The following is a 23145-nucleotide window of genomic DNA, read 5'->3' as shown; positions in this document are numbered from 1 at the left end:
AATGTATTGCTTATGAGTAATCCATGACTGAGCTTTTTATTTTTTTATTTAAAGAGCCTGTTTTATTTTATTTTTTTTTCCCAAGTTGTGTTCTGTGTCTTTTTTTTTTTTTCTAATTTTATTTTATTTTTAAACTTTACATAATTGTATTAGTTTTACCAAATATCAAAATGAATCCGCCACAGGTATACATGTGTTCTCCATCCCGAACCCTCCTCCCTCCTCCCTCCCCATACCATCCCTCTGGGCCGTCCCAGTGCACCAGCCCCAAGCATCCAGCATCGTGCATCGAACCTGGACTGGCAACTCGTTTCCTACATGATATTTTACATGTTTCATTGCCATTCTCCCAAATCTTCCCACCCTCTCCCTCTCCCACAGAGTCCATAAGACTGAGCTTTTTAAAAAAATTTCATTCAAATACAGTTGACTTACAATGCTGTGTTAGTTTCAAGTGTATAGTAAAGAGATTCAGTTATATACATTAAATATAATATGTATTTATATATTTCTTTTTTACATTCTCTTTCATTATAGGTTATTATAAGATATTGAATATAGTTCTCTGTGCTATATAGTGGGACCTTGTTGGTTATCTATTTTATGGACGGAGGAGCCTGCATGGTAGGCTGCAGTCCATAGCGTCGCTAAGAGTCGGACACGACTGAACAACTTCACTTTGACTTTTCACTTTCATGCATTAGAGAAGGAAATGGCAACCACTCCAGTATTCTTGCCTAGAGAATCCCACGGATGGGGGAGCCTGGTGGGCTTCCCTCTATGGGGTCACACAGAGTCGGACACGACTGAAGGGACTGCTGCTATCTATTAATCCTAAATCCCTAATGTCCCTCTCCCCCACCCCTCTCTTTTGGTAACCATAAGTTTGTTTTCTATGTCTATGATCTATTTCTGTTTTGGAAATAAGTTTATTTGTATCATTGTGTGTTTTTTGTTTTTTTTTTAGATTCCACAGTAAGTGATATCCTATGTAATTTGTCTTTCTCATGAACCCATGACTAATCTTAACCCTTAACAAGTTCACCCCTTGTCTGCTGGTCAGAGCAGAGCAGCACAATTTCCTAACTAGTAGATTTCTGTTCTGAAAAAATTTATTTCTTTAAAATGAGAAAGTTTCTTAATTATAGATTTAAGATAAAGCAAGCTAATGTAATAATTCATTGATATTCTAGCATTTTATTATCCTTCAAAACACTTTTTTAGACCAGCATTTTCTCTCCTACCTTTTAGCAATTAAAATCATTTGAATACCTCTCTTAAGTGGCAAGAATGAGAAAGATGATAAAAACCATTCCAGATTGCTGCTTACCTGGCCCTGGGAAAGCTTGTTAGAGAATCTACCTGAGGAAGCTCTAAGTATTAAATCCCATTATAACTAGTAGCCTTTCTACACAACTCTTGTATTGAGGAGGGGGGAAAGATTTAAAGAGCACTAAAGAATTTTAATATTAAATAGTTCCTTAGAGATTGCAATGGCACCCCACTCCAGTACTCTTGCCTGGAAAATCCCACGGATGGAGGAGCCTGGTAGGCTGCAGTCCATGGGGTCACTAAGAGTCGGAGATGACTGAGCGACTTCACTTTCACTTTTCACTTTCATGCATTGGAGAAGGAAATGGCAACCCACTCCAGTGTTCTTGCCTGGAGAATCCCAGGGACGGGGGAGCCTGGTGGGCTGCCGTCTATGGGGTCGCACAGACTCAGACACAACTGAAGTGACTTAGCAGCAGCAGTAGCAGTAGCAGTAGAGATTATGTTGAGTATAATCCTGAATTATTATGCTCTGTCCTGTGTTCAGTGATGAGGCAGGAAAATATGAAGCTGGTGAGCAGGTAGTTTTCAGAAGAGATATATACTCATAAATTACAATGTTTTCCTTCTTTTTATTATTTTTACTTTATTTTATAAAAATTTTTTTTGAAAATAGTAGCTCTAACTTTCAAAGTAAACTAAAATTTCATAATAAACTCATGATTAGTGTGTTTAGCTTTTGAAATGCTTTTTCCCACAGTCAGTGTAAGAAGAAAAGTTAAAAATCATTACCTTTCATAACATTTATATTAGGAAAGATCTTAAGTTGAAAGCAAATAGTTTTTGTGGAACTACCCAGTGCTAATATATAATGTGATATTAATTTTGTTTTGTTTTGTTGCTGCTGTTGATACTGATTTGAAAGCCTCATCATAAAGAATAAAGTTAATTTTAGAAGACAATAGCCTGATGGCCTGAAGGGAAGAGAGAGGGTGCAGGGAGATTATAGTTTGTAAATAAACCCGTCTTATAGATTAGGAAATAGAGGCTCTTATATATGAAGTTGCCCAAGAGAATACACCTAATCAGAGGCACAGTCAAGCCCAGAATCCAGGCCTGTGACTCCTGGTTCAAGGCTCCATCCATTCTGGAAACCATCAAAGATGGCCTAGGTTGTAACTTTGGATATATTAACATTAGTGTGACATTTATGTTCTTATATTAGTGAAGACTTTTGTATTTATGTTTATAATTAGTATTAAAAATATCACTGAAATTTCAGTAAGACAATGGAGCATGATTTCAACATTATTTTTGTTTTCTAATCCTGTTCAGTTTGAACTGATTGCAAAACACACTTGTCCACTAGAGGTCACCTTTCTTCAAGATGAGGGTCAGTTCCCTTGCCTATACTCTGAGTCTGGTTTTAAATCAACCACCACCTGAGAAAAATGAACTGCCCTTTTTGTGGTCAGGGACCTCCTGTTGCTTTAGCTAAATGCACTTATATTGGTAGGTAACTCTATTAGGGGCTGAAGGGAGGTGTGTTCCCTTCTTCACCTACACACACACACACAAACCACACACACACATACGTTGTGTGAGTTCTGGCTTGACCACTCTTGATGAACCAACTTACTTCTCTCTCTCTCTCTCTCTCTCTCTCTCTCTCTCACACACACACACACATACACACACACACACAGTTTGTGTGAGTTCTGGCTTGGCCCCTCTTGATGAACCAGCTTATTTTTCTCTGGAAGGTCTTGTGTTAACCCTGGCAGGTTTACACTACTTTTCACTTTTTCTGCCACTGCTCTCTCTGACTCCAAAGTCAGAGACTAAATGGAGACTAAAAGAAATGGTCCATAAACGTTGGCACAATTTGGGATGAAACCATATAGACTTCACCGAAATTTATCTAGGAGTCAGTTACTGTCTTTCTCCAATAACTGACTCTCATGCAGTGTGTGAATTTCAGGCAGGGTTGGCCAGAGAGTCCTATGGGGAGAAGACTAGGACTGGGTCCAATAAACAAGTGCTTTGGCAGATTGTATTGAAATATAAACCATCTCATTATTCTAGAGGGAGAGGGAGGCAGCGGCTATAGCACCATCTGATGCATCAGGTTTCAGATTGTGTCTGCAGAAACCCCAGGGCTGCAGGAGGTATTTTTAGAGGTTCGTTTGCTCCTATTCTGTGAACTGCTGAACACCTCAGCCCCTAAAAAATCTAAGTGGAAATGAAAGAGTTCTGAGATGTGAATGTGATTCAGAATAGAGAACAAATGAAATTGTGAGGCTCTGGGCATTGGGTGAAGAGTTTTCCTGTAAAGCTATGGTAAGAAGTATATAATGACATTTCAGCCCAAGTTGTAGGGTCTCATTCCCTCATATCTATGCAAAGAACTCTCCACCCACTTTCCTGACATCAGCATATTAATTTATCATGCCAGGGTAAGTAGTCTTTTACAGTCCTCAAAATTGAACTTGTAAATGTGTCATTTACCACAAAGGTGGTGGCTCCGTACTGGTCTTGCTGAAAATTCATATCCAGGTAGGAAAAATGAGCTAGTCTGTCCGAGAGGCCCAGCTGAGTTCAGTGTCAGGTTAGGTCTACACATCTTTTGGGCACATTCCCACATCAAGCCTAATAGGTAGATTGTGCAAATCACAAGTGAATGCCCAGTGTATCACATGAAGAGGTCTGTTTCCAGGTTGATGACCTAGTGTCAGTCTAGGTACTCTGTCTTTTCTTATCTTGTTTATAAAAAGGAATGTGAGCTGTTGCTGTATGTTGTTAGTGAATCAGTTTTAAAACAAATGTTTTTTAATGTTGCTTTCAAACTCCTGGACATGTTTAATGAAGACTATCCGGGGATTGCAGCATAAGCTATTATGAAGGACTGTTACCATTTCCAACCACTTATCTGTGTGAAACAGGATTCTCTTGGTGTGGCACAAACCAAATAAAGAAAGCGTGCAGTTGGAATAATACTGTCACTGACTTTTATAAAGTCGATTTTCAAATTTTTGTACATAAAAAATCAGCCTCATGTTCCCCGTTAAGGATTTAATAAGTAAATAGTATCAATTTGAATGAAAAATAATTTTATTCTGATTGAAAACACTTTGGTTTGTTTTATATGTGAGTTTTCTTTTGAAAAGCAGGCTTGAATACTTAAAGAAAAAGTGACAGCAATTGATTCACACTAACAATTTACTCAGGCAACTATTTTTTTAATATCTGAAATAATAGACACAGGTGGAACCATTGTCAGAATAGTTAAAAACTTTTGAGTAAATTAATTGATGTACATTTGTAAGACTCTCAGGTAATTTTCTTATAAGGATAAAAAATTACAACCTATTTTTACTCTTCTCTCTCTCCCACTTTTGGGGCTCAGAGGACGTGGGAAGAAGTTGTGGACAATACAAATACCAAGCATCCTTTTCTCTGGGAAATGACCTTGGTGCAACAGTAGTCTCCAAGTCCACTATCAGGCACTCCTCCAAGAAGTCTCAGACCAAATTAAGATGCTCAGATCACAGCTTATTCAATCAATTTAAAATGCATATCAAGATGCAAGGGAAGGAGATGGGATGAGCTGGCATACTTAGTGTGATATTGTCATTAGGCTTTCTTCCCTCTTTCTGGCACAGAGCTCCTAAAACCCCTGGAATTTCCTAAGTGATGAGAGTGATAAAGGCGTCTCCTGCTATCTGTGTTAGTGAGGTGATTTTTGAACATACGTCAGGATGGGAACCAGTTGCCTGGAGGGTCAACCACAGAAATAGAGGGTGGGAACTTTCAGTCCCACCTCCTGACCTGAGAGAGGCGCTTGAGGTTGAATCAATCACCACTGACCTGTGATTTAATCAGCTGCACTTATGAAATTAAGCCTTCATAAAAATCCAAAAAGGACATGGTTCTGAGAGCTTCCAGGTTGATGGACACTTGGGAGTTTAGGGAGAGTGGAGTGCTGGGGGAGGGGGCGTGGAAGCTGAGCCTTTCCCCACGCCTTCCCTGTGCCATCTTTCCCATCTGATGGCGCCTATGCATGAGTGCTCAGTCACTGAGTCACGTCCGACTCTTTGTGACCCCATGATTGTAGCCCGCCAGGCTCCTCTGTCCATGGAATTCTCCAGGCAAAAATACTGGAGTGGATTGCCATGCCCTCCTCCAGGGGATCTTCCCAAGCCAGGGATCAAACCCATGTCTCTTACGTCTCCTGCATTGGAAGGTGAGTTCTTTACCACTAGCACCACCTGCTCCTGAGTTATATCCTTTTATAATAAACCAGTAATCTAGTGAACGAAATGCTTCTCAGAATTCTGTGAGCTGCTCTAGCAAATTAATTGAGCTCAAGGAAGGGTTTGCTTGAACCTCCCATCTCTAGCCCGTTGGTCAAAAGTGCAAGTAATAACCTGGACTTGCAATTGGCATTTGAAATGGGGAGGGGGGTCAATCACGTGGATCGAGCCTTTAACCTGTGGGCTCTGATGCTGTCTCCAGGTAGAGAGTGTCAGAACTGAGTTGACTTGTAGGATACTCAGTTGGTATCCAAGAATGACATGGTGTGGGGAAACGCCCTCCTCTGCACCAACTGGAATTGGTCCCAGAATCCTACTTAGGATATGGTATAGGAATGTGAAGGACTGCACTGCCTGAGTCTGGGATTAGGTGATATTTGTGTATCCAACCTTTCTGCCACAACCACCTTCCTTGTTGATGATACAGTCAGAAGCCAGGGTTGAGTTTTCAGAGAGGAGGCCCAGTTGGACAGAAAGTGTCTGCCAATGACACAGCCTGCTTGATCAGAGACACGGGGCAAGTCCCTCAGGCTCCCTCTGCAACTTGCTCCCTCACCTGATGAGCAGTTGTGGAATTGTATTTCTTGGGCAGAAGACAAGTAGGGACAGAATGCGTGTCACCAGTGAACAGTGTAAAATCTAGTGAATATTGAGGGCCTGGGGGTTGTTTAGCATGTCATGAATATTAAGTGCTTCTCTAGTCTTTCCATCCCTTTCTGTGTTCAGCTTGAATTACTAAGGCATCCAGGTTACTAACTTACTCTTTAATACATCACATCTCATGAATTCTGCCTCATTGTCTAAATCCTGCACATTTCATCTATGTCTCACAACCCTTTACATACTTCATTGTCTGTACTTACATCTTATAGGTTTCATCTATCCCATTTGTTTTTCTCGTTCTTATATAGCATTAGTCAGCATTTCTCGAATATTCTCAAGTAATACAGCAACACCTTCTACAAGATATCTTGGAAGAGCTTTTCCCACACTGATCCTCCTTCTCTGATTCCATTCTAGCCAGCCTCCCCATCCTTGAGGTCTTTCTGTCAAGGACCCAATCAAGATGCCAGTCTGTGCTCTTTCATCTTTCCACATCTCCACTACAGGCTCCTCTTTACTCAACATTTCTTTGTAATTTCATTCCCTGTATCTTCAATTTCAAGGCTAAATGAAGCCCTGTTATGTGCTCCTGATCTAACTCATTCAGGATCTGGTCTTTCCAGTTATTTTCCATCAGTTTCTCCCTTCTTCCTGGCTCCTTCCCTGATGCCCACATAGACATTTGGATCTCCTCTATCTTATAGATCAACCACAACAGCCACCTCTCTGATTCCATTGTATCCTCAAGCTATCAACCTGATGCTCTAATTTATCCACAACCTTCTTTACAAACTGCTCTCTACTCAGTTCTTCAACTTCTTAATGGCTTGTAACTTGGTTTCTACCCCTAACACACTAGTATTGAAATTATTCTCGAGGGAAACTGATGACCTCTAAGTTGTCAAATTTAACGACTGATGGTTGTGCTTCCCTGCAGTATTTGAAGCCCTGGAGCTCTCTCCCTTTGATCCCCCACTGTGTTGGTTTTCCTCTTCTCCTCACCTTATCACCCCATGCCCCTTCCTTCCTCTTGCCCTCTAAATGCTGGCTTTCACCCTAGGGGACTGTGTTCATTGTGTATTGCTGCTGTAAAAGACCACCTCAAACTTAGTGACTTAAGTCAACATGCATTTGTTGCTGTTCAGTTGATAAGCTGTGTGCAACTCTTCTCTACCTCATGGACTGCAGCATGCCAGGATTCCCTGTCCTTCACTATCTCCCAGAGTTGACTCAAACTCATGTCCATCGAGTCAGTGATGCCATCCAACCATGTCATCCTCTGTCGTCCCCTTCTCCTCCCCTCCCACCTTCAATCTTTCCCAGCATCAGGATCTTTTCCAATGAGTCAGTTCTTCACATCAGGTGGCCAAAGTATTGTACTTTCAGCTTCAGCATCAGTCCTTCCAGTGAATATTCAGGACTGATTTCCTTTAAGATGGACTGGTTGGATCTCCTTACAGTCCAAGGGACTCTTAAGAGTCTTCTCCGGCACCACAATTCAAAAGCATCATTTCTTCAGCACTCAGCCTTCTTTATGGTCCAGCACTCACATCTGTATGTGACTACTGGAAAGACCACAGCTTTGACTATAGAGACCTTTGTCAGCAAAGTGATGTCTCTTGCTTTTTAATACTCTGTCTAGGTTTGTCATACATTTATTTATTGTAATAGATAAACATACATTTATGATCTTACAATTTTGGAGGTTGGAAGTCCCTAGGAACTCTCACTGATGTCAGCAGGGCTGTCACCTCCTGGAGGCTCTAGGGGGAAATCCACTTCCTTGCCTTTTCCATCTTCCAAAGGATTCCCACCTTCTTGGACTGGGATCCTTCCTCTGTCTTCACAGCCAACAACATTGGGCAGAGTTTTCCTCACGCTGCCATCTCTCTGGTTCTTCCTCTGTTGCCCCCTCTTTTTGCCTTATAAGGACCCTTGTGATAACACTTGGCCCTGGATGACCCATAGTAATCTCTTTGTCTCAAGGTCAGCTGATTAACAAGTCTAATCCCCACCCCCCCACCCCAGCTCTGTGGGGATTGATGTGCCCAACATAGCAATGTCTCTGTTTCTTATTAGTCCTTTCTCTTCAATCTCTCCCTTCATCTAATCCATTTCTGCAACTATCCTGTCCCTGCAGAAGACCCCCCACGTTCTGTTGGCCTGACTTCTCTTTTGAACCCCCATTACCTCCTACCCCTTCAACTCAAAACTTTATGGTAGAAAATAAAAGACCACTACTGCAACCCAACCCCTCAGAATCATTGCCTCCTCCTAACTTCTCTGTTTGGTTTCACAGCACCAAGTTTACTCCAGCAGTGGTCTCAGAACTGTTCACTCTTCCAGGTCGGATCACTGGCTACGTTCCGTCAATGTATTTTTCACAGTCTCATGAAATGCATCCCTCTGTCTTCAACTTTCCATTCCCACTATCACCTCCATCCTTCCAGCCTCTTTTTATTCCTTGGACTGTTGTTGTTTCTTTTAATTGAGGTGTGGGGGTGGGGTGGAAATCTATTTTGTGTTCCTTTCTAGGGCCCCTTAGAGCTGTTTTACATTTATTCTAATTTTATCATGTCATCAACCCAATAAACCAGGAATTAACATCCTTAGTTTATAGATGAGGAAACTGAGGCTAAGAGCAATGAAGTAACTTTCTAAAAGTCATAATCATTCATTTATTCATTTAAAAATATTGAGAGCCTATTATATGCCAAGTATTAAATGTTGGGGATAATAGTACTGAATTAATTAACCATGATCTAAGTTCTAAGGAAAGTTACATTAATCTAGAAATAGAAAAAATAGACTCAAGAAGTAGAAAACCAAATGAACACGATTATTGCAGTCTCCCAGCTAACCTAGCTAAGTGTTTTCTTGCTTTTCTGAATTCCTAGTGAGCAAAAAACAAAATCTCCTTGGTAGCACTTTACTCATTCAACACTATATATAGTCATTTGTATACTGCCTTATTTCCCTCACCAAACTCCCTGGGGGCAGAAACACTGCCTCACATGGCACATAACAGGATTTTGTTTCAGCTACAAGGTTGTAAGAGTCAAAGAAGATGTTCAGGAAGGTACTCTGTAAACTGTAAAGCCATTTTCTAAGGTTTATTGTCATTAGTGATGCTGGCTGTGATCTTCTTTGGGCAAGTCATCCAAGGACCCAATTCCCCTTGATGTGGACAGGGTCAATTTTCCTTACAATTCCTTTTCTTTTCATTCAGGTTTTCTGTATCATCTTACGGAAAAACCTGAATGATTTTTTTTTTTTTTTTGGCCAATCCAATCCAATGTCTACCTGCTTTCCGCAAGTTCCTAAGGAAAAGCTTAAAAGTTATTGCTTAAGACAATGACTCTCTTGTTCATCTTCCCCATCCCCCAATACCTTCCTTTTTTTCCATAATATTTCATTACAAAGCTTTTCAAATTGAAAAGTTTTTTAGGTGACTATCCATTTATGCACCATCCAGATTCTACAATTACTGTTTTACTAAACTTGCTTTGTCACAGCTTTCCAGTTATCTTTCCATTCATTCATTTCATTTATTTGATGCATTTCAAAGGAAGGTATCACTAAACTGCCCCCTAAATACTTCAGCTGCATATCATTAACCAGATCATTTTTATTCTTTTGAGGTACATTTGACATACAATGAAATGTACAAATCTTAAATGTTTTATTCAATGGGTTTTGACAACATATACTCCTCTGTAAAACAAGCCCTTTCAAGTCATTCAGCTTGTGCCAGCAAGTTCTCTTATACCTTTCCCAAGTCAGTCCCTGACCCCAGTAGTTCACTCTTGAAATTGTATGCTCAGATGATCTGCAGATATGACTTTTTACTACTATATTTACTATCTTAAACACCCCGTCATTCTGTTCCTATTGCAAAAATTTATTTTAATCTTTTTTTCAGCTTTCTTGAGGTATAATTGACAAAATTTGTATATATTTAAGGTGTACAATGTGATGGTTTCCTATTAACATACATTGTGACGTGATCACCACAATCAAGCTAATTAGCATTCATTACTTCATATAGTTACCTTTTTTTTTTCTTTCAATCCCTACCCCCTCTCCATGGCAACCACCTGTTTATTCTCTGTAGCTATGAGTCTGTTTCTCTTTAGTTCTGTTTATTCCTTTGTTTTGTTTTTTAGATTCCACATATAAATAAAATCATACAGGATTTGTTTTTGTCTGACTTATTTCACTGAACATAATACCCTCTAGATCTATCCATGTTGTCACAAATGGAAAAACTGCCTTCTTTTTTATGGCTGAGTTATATATATATATGCCACAGCTTCTTTATCCATTCATCTATCGATGGACACAGGCTGCTTCCATATCTTGGCTATTGTAAATAACACTACAGTGAACATAAGCGTGCATATGTCTTTTCGAATTAGTGTTTTTATTTTCTTGGGAAACATACCCAGAGGTGGAATTGCAGGGTCATATGGGCTTCCCAGGTGGCTCAGATAGTAAAGAATCCACCTGCAATGTGGGAGACCTAAATTCAATCCCTGGGTTGGGAAGATCCCCTGGAGAAGGGCATGGCAACCCACTCCAGTACTCTTGCCTGGAGAATCCCCATGGACAGAGGAGCCTGGCAGGTTGCAAAGAGTTGGACATGGCTGAGTGACTGAGCACAGCACATGGCAGTTCTATTTTTAATTTTTTTTGAAAACTGTCCATACTCTTTTTCATACTGGCTGCTACAATTTACATTCCAATAGTATACAAGGGTTCCCTTTTCTACACATCCTCTCCAACATTTGTTATTTGTTGTCTTTTTGATGACAGCCATTCTGATGGACGTGAAGTGATATTTCATTATGGTTTTGATATGTATACCCCTGATGATTAGTGACGATGACCATCTTTCCTGTGTCTGTCGGTCATCTTCATTCTGTTGCTATTAATTGCCACAAATGAAAAAGTACTTTTCAGGATTTAAAGACATAATAGTTTGCTTGGTGGAAGAAACAGGAAAAATGGCTTAATGAGGCAGTAGTCTCATTTTTCTCCTTTTAAAACATACCTTGAATTCAGTTTTAGGTCGAACCACTCTGCTGCCTCTCTCTTACCTTACCATAGATTTTGATTTCAAGGCCAGCCTACATTAGTTCAGTCAAAAGGGGTTTATTTCTTCAAGTCCTGTGGCCTTCATTTAGCATTTTTTATATGAACTCACTCACAAGAAAATCTGGAGGATTTTTTTTCTTCTTACTGCCGTTGCTGGAAGATTTATGTTCTTGGGCATGTCACCACTCTCTTAGGCCTCAGTGTCCATATCTGGAAAATAACAGTTTATCTCTTAAGTCCCCAGCTAAATCTGAAACCCAATACTTTCTATGGGAAGAAAAGTTGTGAAGACCTGAGAAGAAAACAAAAAGCATCTCTATGCTACATACAGAAGTATATTAAACAGTTCATCAATATTTTTTAGTCCAAAAATCTAAATCTGAAACCCAGTACTTTCTATGGGAAGAAAAGTTGCGAAGACCTGAGAAGAAAACAAAAAGCATCTCTATGCTACATACAGAAGTATATTAAACAGTTCATCAATATTTTTTAGGCAAAAAATAATAAATGTTACTGTATCTTGGTAAGTTATTCTAGCTTATGTGGTCTTGGAACAGCTGATTTCTGTTTAGTTTTTTTGTACTAGCAAATCATAATTTAAATTGTAACACAAAGTCCTTTCCAGTGAATGACTATAGAAGGAAGCTTGCTTGATATATTCCTTTTTTTGTAAATCTTGTTTATACCTCTTGAGAGGGCTTTTTGACAGGATTTGGGAGACAATTGTCAGAAATCTGTTCTCCCCATAGCCACCTCTGAGTCACTTCCCTTATTTATGGAACAGCAACTGTGAAGAGTGGGATCATGTTTAGGCTTTTTTTTTTTTTTAAACAACACATGATAAATGTCTTTAGAAGTTTATGTAATATATCCCGAAGCTCTCAGTTTTCAGAAGAGAACAGAGTCCAGAAAGCAACTTTTTAGGCCTTGTATAGCTTGAAAGCATGTTCCTGAGTCTTAGGGTCCTAGATTGTCAAAATAGTAACCTGACTAAAGTTTTAGCAGCCTTTGGAGTAAAGCTGTTCTGTCTTGGAAAAGTTGCGACTGTGCCTCCTATATCAGGCATAAGATTTCCATTTCATCTTATTTGCTACCTTGCAAAGGAACTTTGGCTTACTTTTCCTTGCACATACTTCAGATTCCACAGCCTTCATCTGTGCAGTTGTATAGCAAGGCACTCCACAAAGCAGCCTCTGTCTCTGTCGTATATGGATTGCTCAAGAGGGAGGAATGAAATTTAGGAGGGGGATATGTTGCCTGGTGTTTGCTTTCGTTGAAGACTTGCTGTCCTCTGTTCTGTTTAAGAAGACTCATCGTCTAGCTCAGCTGTCTGCTTCGTTCATCAAGCTCTCATTGGACCACCTGCCAACAAGCTGGCCTAAGAAGTCTTGTACATGTTAGTGGCCTGGCTATCCCCTAGATTCCAGGCCCTCAAGTTTGGCAGGTTTCGTGTCCAGAGTGCTTTTTCCTTGGAACCCAACGAGCCTATGTGGAAATGGCAGCCTGTGAGATCACCAGCTGGGTCTTTCCTGTCGCCTTTCCACTGTCTTAACCAGGAAGCTGAAGCCAGGCTTGTGAATGTGTCTCTGGAATTGAACTCAGCCAACTTCTCTCCTTTCAGAATCTCAAGTCATGAAAATTAAGAACATTCAGAAAAATAGGTTTTTCTCTTTCCAAGCAACAGAGATGTTGTTAAGTTGTAAGATTAAAAATATTTCGCCAAATATCCTTAACACAAACTCTCGGCACTCTCTAAGATTGAGTTTGATATGAAAACTTGTCAAATGTGTTGATCCCACTCATCAGGCAACAGCACTTGTTTTTCTTATTAATAGCATAATGAACACTTTGCAGTTATTAAAAAGAGTACTGAAGAAGATAGATATAGCAAAATAGCTTAAGAATGTTTTTAAACTTGGTTTAAATTCAGTCAAGATTTTACTGGGTTCCATTTGTTTGAGCATCATTTTGAGAACCACTTGTTTTTATTAAGAAACAACAAAATGAGTTGCCTGTAGCAACTGAGAAATATAGATAGGGAAATTTCATTGTGTTTATTTTTTAAATTTTCTATCATTAAAGCTTCAAGAATTTATAGGCCTAGTTGTTCCTCCTTATAAACTGAAATCCAACAACAGCCCTGAAGAAGTCAAAAACTGGCTCCTCTTTTTACCAGAGACATGTATGGTCCAACTTGTGTGTCCTTTGATTACTATCTGGAAGTCCAGAATCCTTTCTATTATGGTCACTTACATGGAATGGTCTGTTTCTAGGATCATATTGCTGTATATATAGAGGGTGTCTATATATTCAAGTCATAGCACTGGGTTTTATATATATATATATATATATATATATATATATATATATATATATATGACCTTTTAAAAAAACTTGCACTTTAGTTTCATTTTCATGAAATGAATTATACTGACTTTAATACTTTACTAAGCCCTCTCCCTAAAAAGTTATGGGAATAATTATTTCATCTTCTTCTGTTTGACTTAAAAAGCAGATAAGAACCAAAAATGAGTAGAAAATCAAAAGAATTCCAAAATAATATTTTTAAAAAGAATGAAGGTCCTCATTTTAGCTATAAAGTTGACAAACACTTCAAACACTCAACACAGAGAACACCCCTTCGGTATCAAAATTCAGAATGGATTGTTTTCCCTTTCGCCTGTTCAAAGTTCTGAAATGGTCCTTATGGGCTCTCGTTTCACAAGCACCAGGCAAGCAACATCAGTGGGCAGGAAGGATGATGCCGGAGGTTAGAAATGTTCAACTGCAACATTGATTTGTGTCTGCCTCTCTCCCTCTCCCTCGCTGGCCTTTTTCCCCTTTAATGAGGACTAGAATGTTTCCACATCAGTTAACTGCCTTCATAAAGCACCAGAAGGTCACACCAGCCCCAGACTGATCCTTTTCTTTGTGCCGATAATATAATTGGCTGATTGTGCCAGTGATGAGCGCGCCCCCTCCCCCAGCCCGGTCCTAGCTCCATGTTTGTAAGCCTTACTGCTGGTTTCCGAGGAGAGCAGCTCGGCTCGCTGCGCGCTTCCCAGCGCAGGCAGTGCCACTGCGCAGGTTGATCAGCGAAACAGCATCCATTTTAATCTGCGGGGAGCCCCTGCCTTCCCAGGGCGTTCTCTCAGCCAGTGGATGCTCCGCGCTTTCCCTCCGCAGCCTCGCTGAGCAGTCCTGCTTTGGGGTCTGCTCCCTAGGATGCACTGAGATGGTACATCAGGAGAACTGTTCGTATCAGGTAAGATTTAAAGCCTGATCGTGAGGCCGGCATCCTTTGGGAGAGGAGGCCTTCCTCGTCCAGAGCAGCAGGTTGCCTCTTTCCGGGTTTTCACGGGATTTTGCCATCCTACACTCCTGGCCTCCATCACATACAGTATCTGAATTGTAATTAGATTTTCTGGGGAGTAATGGGGCAGAAAACTCTGCTTCTTGGCCTTTAAAGCATATGTGAAATCCGCTGAGGTGATCTGTGTTTTGCACATTCTGTATGTCTCTGCAAAATAAGAGAAATCGCGTTAAACTTTGAATTTAAGGGGCTTTGGAAAAGAGAAATCTGGGTGGAATTTCACATAGATAAAAGGGAAAAATATTTTTGCTCATTGCATAGGAGGCAAGTTGCTTCACATCCAGTTTTTAGGATTGTCTTGAAGGAAATTATATTAATCAGAAGTAATAATTGATGATCTGAGAAATTTTCAAACACCAGCTGGTATGCACTTGATATTTAAAGTTGCACTGGTCTCTCCAAACTTATTTTTACTAGTATGTTGTTTTAAATGACTAGTAAATAAGAATTAAGGTACCAACATGCGTAAAAAACTCAAAATAGGAATTTTTAGTAGCATGTACTCATCTCTGTCCTTAATTTTCTGTCTGGAGTTTTGAAGTAAGCACTTAGAGGATCTCAAAAGACCAGTTCTAGAGTGTGACTAGAACTGTGGAAGCAACACTGAAAATATCCTCCTTGTAAACAGACAACGAGAAGGTTCTCAGAGTAATTTCTCTGCAGCAGTAAGCACGGCTAGTCCAAGTCATGGATAGTTAATATCAGGGTATCACTCAACTGACCGAGTTTAGAAGCTCCAAGGGACCATTTCTCTAATTTAACAATGCCTCTTCCTTGTGTGAGGTAAGATACCTGAGACCAGCAGGTGTTTCTCAGAAGGTCGGATTTCACAGTAGTGAATGTATGCAGGCAGAATAGTACATCTCACAAGACTCAAAGCAGTCGTTTCCCAGCTAAGCAGTGTATGCCTAGAAAATATGTTTATGCACTTTTTTCTCTGCTTAATAATTGGAATTTTGTAATTGTGGGCTTGTCTTATAGTATTTTCATTTTATAGTCCATTTAGGTCCATAGATCCTAGATAACAAGATTTATGCTTCATAGTTCTTACCATGCCTGAGAAAAGGGTCATGATGCTGAGGAAACAACAAAACTTACACACAATACAGTGGGGGAGTGGAGAGTGTCGACTTTTATGGAGAGACTAAGCTACTTATGGCATGGCTCCAGGTGATTAAATTACTGTAATAATTAAAATTATTTTTCTGCTCACTTTTTAGAGAAGCTATGTAATGTAATTTTTTGAAGGCAAGATGCTACAAGATTATTCCCTATATCTTTTCATTTGGTTGAACATGGAGTCACTGGTTTTATAAGTCACAGATTGGTCAAATATCAGCAGTGCCATCAGGAGGGGAGGGGTTGTTTAGCCTTCTGCTTCCAGAGGAAAACAAATTGATTTTCTTTTATATGAACTACAACATATAACACTGATTGTGTGTTCAATAGTTTTTGAAGTACTTATTGCTTATTTTTAGAATAAAATTATGTCCAATAGGCAGGTGATAATAGGCAATAGATTCTACATCTCCGTGGGGTTTTATAGAACTTTATGTGTCTGTCCTTTTGAAATGCTCTCCCTCTGTTCATAACTCAGCAAATAAAGAAATATTAGCCATGAAGCCATGTCTCAATCCTACTTGGAAACCTTAGTTTTAGAACCCATCTAACATCACAGATTCTGAAAGGGCAGTTTCTCTAAGTTCTAGATGTTATCATGGTCACTGGTAATATCAACAATGATGTTTTTTAGAAATGTCCCCTTTTCTGATGAAGGCTTGCTTATTGATTTATCTATTCTTAAGGATGATAATAGAGTAGTTAAAACAAAGTCCCTAGATTAGCATCTTAGTGAGTAGAAGGAATTTATTTGTAGGACTGATTCATTTCATCCATAATGTATACCATAGTTTCTTTTTTTTTCATCTGATTTTATTTGTTTTTTTTTTTTAATTGAAGGATAATTGCTTTACAGTATTTTGTTGTTTTCTGCCAAATATCAACATGAATCAGCCATAGGTATATATATTTCCCCTCCCTTTTCTTTTCCTTTTTTTTTTTTTGCATATGGTCATTTCCTGACCAGGGATGGAACCCACACCCTCTTCAGTGGAAGCAGAGTCTTAACCACTGGACTGTCAGGAAGTCCTGTATACCACGGTCTCTGAATGGAGAAACCCTGAATGGGGCTTCGGAGGCCATTCCCCTCAGACTCATTTGGATAATTCGGTGCGCGTGTCTGGGTGTGTGTTGCTATTACCTTTGTCATCATCATCATCATCTTCGAGCAGTAGCAGTCTCCAGACTACTCCTGCCCTTGCCCCTGTTCTGTGGTCTGTGTTCAACGCAGAACCCAAATGCTCTCTTAAGACCTAAATCAGAGCCTGCCACCCATCTCATAATTCTCCTCCTCGGCATAAAAGCCCACATCCCACCAGGGGCCCCCAGGGTCTTACATCACCTCACCCCTGATTCCTCTCAGACTCCTCTCCCACCCCCTCCGCCCCTTCACCCCCTCTTCTCATGCTTCCTGCATGTGCTGTCCCTCCTGCCTGGTATGTGTTTCCCTCCAGGGAGCCCAGGTGGTTGCAGGTTTAGCAAGCAATCTGCCCTGTTTGGGGCATGTTTATACTAAAAAATTGTTCACTTCTACCTGAAATTCAGATTCACCCTGGCATCAGGTATTGCTCCTTTTGGTGACCCCCACAGCTTACTCTCACTTGTCACCTTCTTGTGAAGGCCTCCTCTGGACTTTCTGTGTCAACTTCCAATTCCCCAACTCTATCCAATCTTGCTATTACACTTTACTTTTTTATTTGGCGTTCATCACCATCCATCAGACTACATGTGCTGTGCTGTGTTCAGTCGCTCAGTCATGTCTGACTCTTTGCGATCCTATGGACTATAACCCACCAAGCTCCTCTGTCCATGAGCTTCTCCAGGTGAGAATACTGGAATGGGTTCCCATTTCCTCCTCAAGGGGATCTTTCCGACCCAGGAATTGAATCCACATCTCCTGCGTTGGCAGATGGATTCTTTACCACTGTGCCACCTGGGAAGCCCATCAGACTACATTTTTGTCTATTTTCTGTCTTCCTTACTCCACAGAAGCTCCACGGGGACAAGGATTTTTAGGTTTGTGTCCATCTGCTCTCTCAGTGCTAAGAACACGCTCTCAAATAATATGGATGCATGTGACTATTGTATGTAAAATTGAGTAAGAAAAAAGGCACTGTAAACACTCTATAGCATTGTGGTTTCTTACACTTTGATGGACATTGGGATGATTTTCAATCCTATTCCTATTCCAACTCCCTGCCGTCAACATGCCCTGATTTCAGTGTCTTAGGATCAGATTATCCCTTTATTTTTTGTTACTTTTCTCATCTGTGAAATGGTATTTTTTCTTGTTAACATCCTGGCATGATAGTTGGGAGGTCTCTGCCAGAGGCCACCTTTCTGCATCAACAAGTCAGTTACCATGAATTAAGAGCCACTTTCTCCCAATGTTTACGTAAAGGGCTCAGTGAAGATTATAAAGCAGCCCCAGGAAACCATGCATTGCTTCACTTCCCAATTATTTATTGCTAATATAGAGAGTATAACTGATTCTCAGGTATTACTTTTCCTAATAGATGATTGTTTTGAAAAAGAGTTTCACTGCTTCCTAGAGCTTGAACCCCCTGTTGGAGGTGGATGGATATGCCATGCTATGAAAAAATTCATCTGAGTAGGGGGATGTTCAGAGAGAAATTCTCAGGCAGAATTTTTCATGGTTGTTTTATTTTTAAAGTTTCTCAGGTTGTCGACATCTTTGTATACTTTTCTCCCTTGCAGGATTTACATTAGCACAGAGGTTACTGAGGCATGTCTTGTCATTTTCAGTTGTAGCCGTGTTAAAAGATAGAGCTATCGACCTCCATTTTCCAGTCTTGGGAGGAAGCCAATCTCTTCAGGAAAGAGCCTTGCCCACAGCTTCGGGCTTGGCAGCCTTTAAGAGACCAGATTCCTCTACATGATCTCAGATAGAAAGCGTCAAAATACTGTTAACTTGAAAGCACAAGCTTAGGTCAAAGGGTCCATTTTGCTTAAAAACTCCCAAAGATTTTCTCCTCTTTCCCTGCAGTCAATTATGGGGATTAATGTGTATATAAAACCAGTGACACACTTTTATCCCTTTCTTTCCGTTGCTTAAATTCCTTTATGACCACTCCAGATATAAACCATACCCTCATGGTCTCAGCTCCAGTAGAAATGAAAGAGGAAAAAAGTGAAATGGTATGTAAATGACTGTCATCTTTTTCCTCCCTTGGGAGCATAAAGAGACTCTTCCTTCAAATGCACTCCTGATCTTGAAAAAGCAGAGTGGAAATTTTCATACTTCCCCATTTTCTTTAGGATAAACTTTTGCATGGCATTTAAGGCCTAATCATGGGGACTTCCCTGGTGGTCCAGTGGCTAAGACTCCATGTTCCCAATGCAGGGGGCCTGGGATTGATCCTTGGGGACTAGATCCCACGTGCCAAAACTAAGAATTCACATGCCAACACTAAAGATCTTGCATGCCACAATGAAAATTGAAGATCCATTGTGTCATAACTAAGACCCAGCACAGCCAAATAAAGAAATAAATACTAAAAATATATGTATTATTTTTTTTTAAAAAAGGCCATGATCTGAACCCTGGACAGAAACACGCCTCCCTCCCCACCTTGTCCTCCTGCCCCCACACAGCCGTCAATCCTTTTTCTTTGCTGTGCTGCCTCAGCCTGGAATCCCTGCCACCCCTACACCTGCTTATGCCTGTTGCAAGCTGATGCACTCTGAGGCTCGTGTCACTTCCATCAGGAAACTTTCTCCTCCTCAGTGCATCTTGTTTTTACCTCTGTAAGAACCCATTTACAGCTAGTGACATATAAGTCTGCCTCCCCGATTAGACAACAGGCTCCTTGAGGACAAACGCCTGATTTTCATTTCCTGCCCTATACACAGATTGTGTGTTCCATAAATGTGTGTTGGACTGATTGGATTTTCTGCAGTTGGTCCTGTTCTGAGTCCCCAGGATGAGGGTTTTGCTTCGTAATACCAGAGAGGAGCTCAGATCTGTGCATTGCAACTGGGAGTGGGTGAAGGTGATCCCCCTGCATTGGGAGATCAGTCTTAGCCACTGGACCACCAGGGAAGTTCCCAGAGTTAGGCCTTGAATGCCATGCAAAGGAGTTGGAAATTTATCCTAAAGAAAATATGGGAAGTCTGAAAATTTCTACTCCTTGTATGTGGCTTATGAGCCTCTTGCCCAGTTGCCATCCCATGTGCTGAGATGAGGGACATGGTGCAAGGAACAAAATGAAAGAGACACACATCCCACCCTTCCCAGAGACAGTCATCAAGAGTATACCACCACACCTACTTCTCCTTCACCAAGAGAGGTTCCCCAAGGTGAGCCTCATGGTCTGTCCCCAGGCACTTCTTCAAAACACCCGTGGTCAGTGGAAGCTAGTAGTCATCCTCAAGACACCTTTCTTAACATACTGAATTTTGCAGTTTTCATAAATCTTCCTACCATATAGAGGGGTAATTTTACTGCCTCCTGAAACACCAAATATTCCATGGTCAAAGTGTTTCAGCCCAATTGAAGTCTTGTACCCATCACCTAGAATGAAAGGTGTCCTATATTGGTCTCAAATGATAAAACTAGGGAGTATATCAATTTAAGTAGTACATCAAGATATCTTAAAAAGCTCTTGCTGGGAGAAAGTAGTAAACAAACCTTCGTGCCCAGATTCTAGTGGGTTGTTTTGTTTTGTTTTGTTTTGTTTTTGCCTCCATGCATGGTATGTGGGATCTTGGTTACTTGACTAAGGATGGAAACCTCAGCCCCTGCATTGGAATCGTAGAGTTTTAGCCACGGGACTGCCAAGGAAGTCTCTCTAGTGGGTTATTTACTGGTTAACAAAAGAAAGGAAATATAGTCCTGTCCCCATTGACACCAGGCCAAGAGAGGGCTCATTTTCCAGTCCCCTCTTCGTGTGAATGAGAAAACAAGGTATCAAATTTGACTTCATCTAAGATTCCACTCAATTTAAGCCTAGTTTCATCCACAGCAGGGAAAAAAAAATATACTGACCTAATAGGGGAATTTCAAAGCATTTAGTGCACTATTTGATACAGGCTTTTAAAATATAAGTTCAATGAAAAATAAATGAGTAAAATAAAAGTTCAATGAAGTTATTTTTATGTCTTGTTGTATAGATTTTTATTTGATTGGAGAATTTTTTTCCCTGGAGTGTTGAAGAATACGTTGTCTTCATTGTTTTGCCTGGTTGGGGGTATAGTTGTATTTTGCCTTGTTGAGATACAGTGTGTTTGTCTGAGGAGGGAATAACATGTCTATCACCTTAAAAATTAAGAAAATAGTTCTGGATACAAATTCATCTGCACTTGTTTTTAGGCTGTATATCTGAAAATAAAATGTGTATGTTTTACCACAAAAGGAGCACAGTGATAAGTGCCCAGATGGGAGGGAAAAAAATCATTTTAACAGGGTTTCAGTGTGGGCCTGATCTGAAATAGAAATTTAGTACAAGCACATCATTCCTATTTAAAGTAGCACTGAGAGCCTCAAACATCATGATTTAGACATCAAGTGATTTTAAGAAATAAATGTGCAATGCATATTTTAAGCCAAAAGTCTAGTATTTTCTCTTGGAAAGAGAGTGGTGGTGGGGATTGGAAGGAAATGGGCACATTGCGATGATACATGTCAGTGCTTGCATGAAGAGCAGAGACCTCACCTTCACACACACACACACAAACACACGTGCATGCACGCACACGCACACACGCACAATCTTGGGTAACTAAGACTTTACATGCAGAAGCTCAAGATTAATAGCATTATATTCTATTATTTATTTATATTCTCCGTACCAAGGGAAAATGTGAGATCTTGGTGTACTTAGTATTCCCCTGAGCACTATGTGGAAGCATCAGAAATTACCAAGCTTCCTGAAATAGAAAGTACTTTGACAAAATTGCTCGAGTTCAGAAGAAAACAGTCATCCAAAGGCCTAGTGACAGTCAGCGTAGGAGAGCCATTAAGGGGGAAAGAATGCTAAGAGCACAGAGAAACATAACGAGGGCGTTAACAATGGTCCCCCTCTGAAGCGCGGCATCGTCAGCCAGTGACCACAGTTGGCGTTTCTCGTACTCAGGTCTTCAGATGGGCGGAAAGCTTGACGCCTGTGGTCCTCAGTTTTTCTGATACGAATAAACAATTGACACTCTGTCTCCTTCCAATGCTTTAACCTCCTCCACTGCACACTCCCAATGCCATTAGTTTAACTTTTTAAATCTACAATGAAACGTCCTCTGCAAAACAGTATACAGATTTTCACGGTTTATCTAGCTATCAGAATACCTTAATTGAAAAGCAAAGCAAATTTAGATGAATACTGCACAGAAGAAAAAAAATAACTTTAAAAGAGATTATAAATCAGTGTCGGTTTGTGTAACACATGGAATTTGGAGGCTAAGGCTGAAGGAGAGGCGGTGGGAAGCTAAAGGGTTAATCAGGATGAAATAAGAGTTTCCATTAATAAGAATAGGAAGATCTTTTGACAGTGCATAAGTGATTTCCCAGTAATGCGGTCTGTGTTCTCAGAGTCAATAATTTCCACCAGTGGCCGATAATGATCATTTAAAAGCATTAGCTCACGTGACCAATGCGCCTCACAGTTCAAATTATGGCTTGACAGGAAACTGAAGCTCTCCATTCTGGTCCTTGAATTTCAGGGCAGCGGGGGTGAGCAGAGGCCCTTTCAACCTCAGGGATTGTAAGTGGCTCTGTGTACATTTTCTAAGAGGAAGCATTAGTATCTGGCCCCATGTTTTGCAGGCAGAGTTCATTTTAGAGAGGGCAGCGGTAGAGGAAATGAAAGATTCAGTCACCCAGTCATGTCCAGGCTCCTCTATTCATGGGATTCACCAGGCAAGAACCCTGGAGTGGGTAGCCATTCCCTTCTCCAGGATAACTTCCTGACCCAGGGATCGAAGCCAGGTCTCCTGCATGGCAGGCAGGTTCTTTACTACCTGAGCCACCAGGGAAGCCTGGTAAAGAAGAAACCAGGAAAAGTTCTCTGTAAGGACATGACTGACTGTTCTCCTCTTGTTTGTGCGCGGCTGCTACAAAACCACCAAACATTAAGTTCAGCTCCAGTGTTCTAAGGTGGTGTTTTGCTTTTTCATTTCCTGTATTCGTTTGAACCTGTTGGAAGTGAAATTAATTACAGTGTTGATCCCAAGCATGTAAAGTCAGGGTCTTACCACCAAGCCTAGAAATATGATCAAAAATAAGATAATGGCTTATACTGAATTTTTTCAAGGTCTCGAGCTGTGCTTCTGAAATGTAAAGTGCACTCAGAAATCTTAGAGCTCTTGTAAGACTTCAGGTTTTGATTCAGTAGGTCTGGGGTGGGAACTGAGAGT

The 23145-nt window shown here is 40.5% G+C and overlaps 1 protein-coding gene across 4 annotated transcripts in view; it reads left to right on the top strand.

Moving 5' to 3' along the window:
• Positions 1-23145, top strand: part of SCHIP1 (schwannomin interacting protein 1) — a 180131-nt gene that overhangs the window by 103245 nt on the left and 53741 nt on the right. The window contains exon 1 of one of the 4 annotated variants that reach the window (XM_061417376.1): positions 14079-14550. The exons of the other annotated variants lie outside the window; for them this stretch is intronic. Within the exon in view, the coding sequence (XP_061273360.1) occupies positions 14521-14550 (30 nt within the window). The 5' untranslated portion in view covers positions 14079-14520. Of the gene's footprint in view, positions 1-14078; positions 14551-23145 lie in introns of those variants that run through there. 4 annotated transcript variants of the gene reach the window in all.

The sequence above is a fragment of the Bos javanicus genome, chromosome 1, assembly GCF_032452875.1.
Source record: "Bos javanicus breed banteng chromosome 1, ARS-OSU_banteng_1.0, whole genome shotgun sequence".
Classification (NCBI taxonomy): Eukaryota; Metazoa; Chordata; class Mammalia; order Artiodactyla; family Bovidae; genus Bos; species Bos javanicus.
This window is presented reverse-complemented; position numbering and strand designations above follow the sequence as displayed.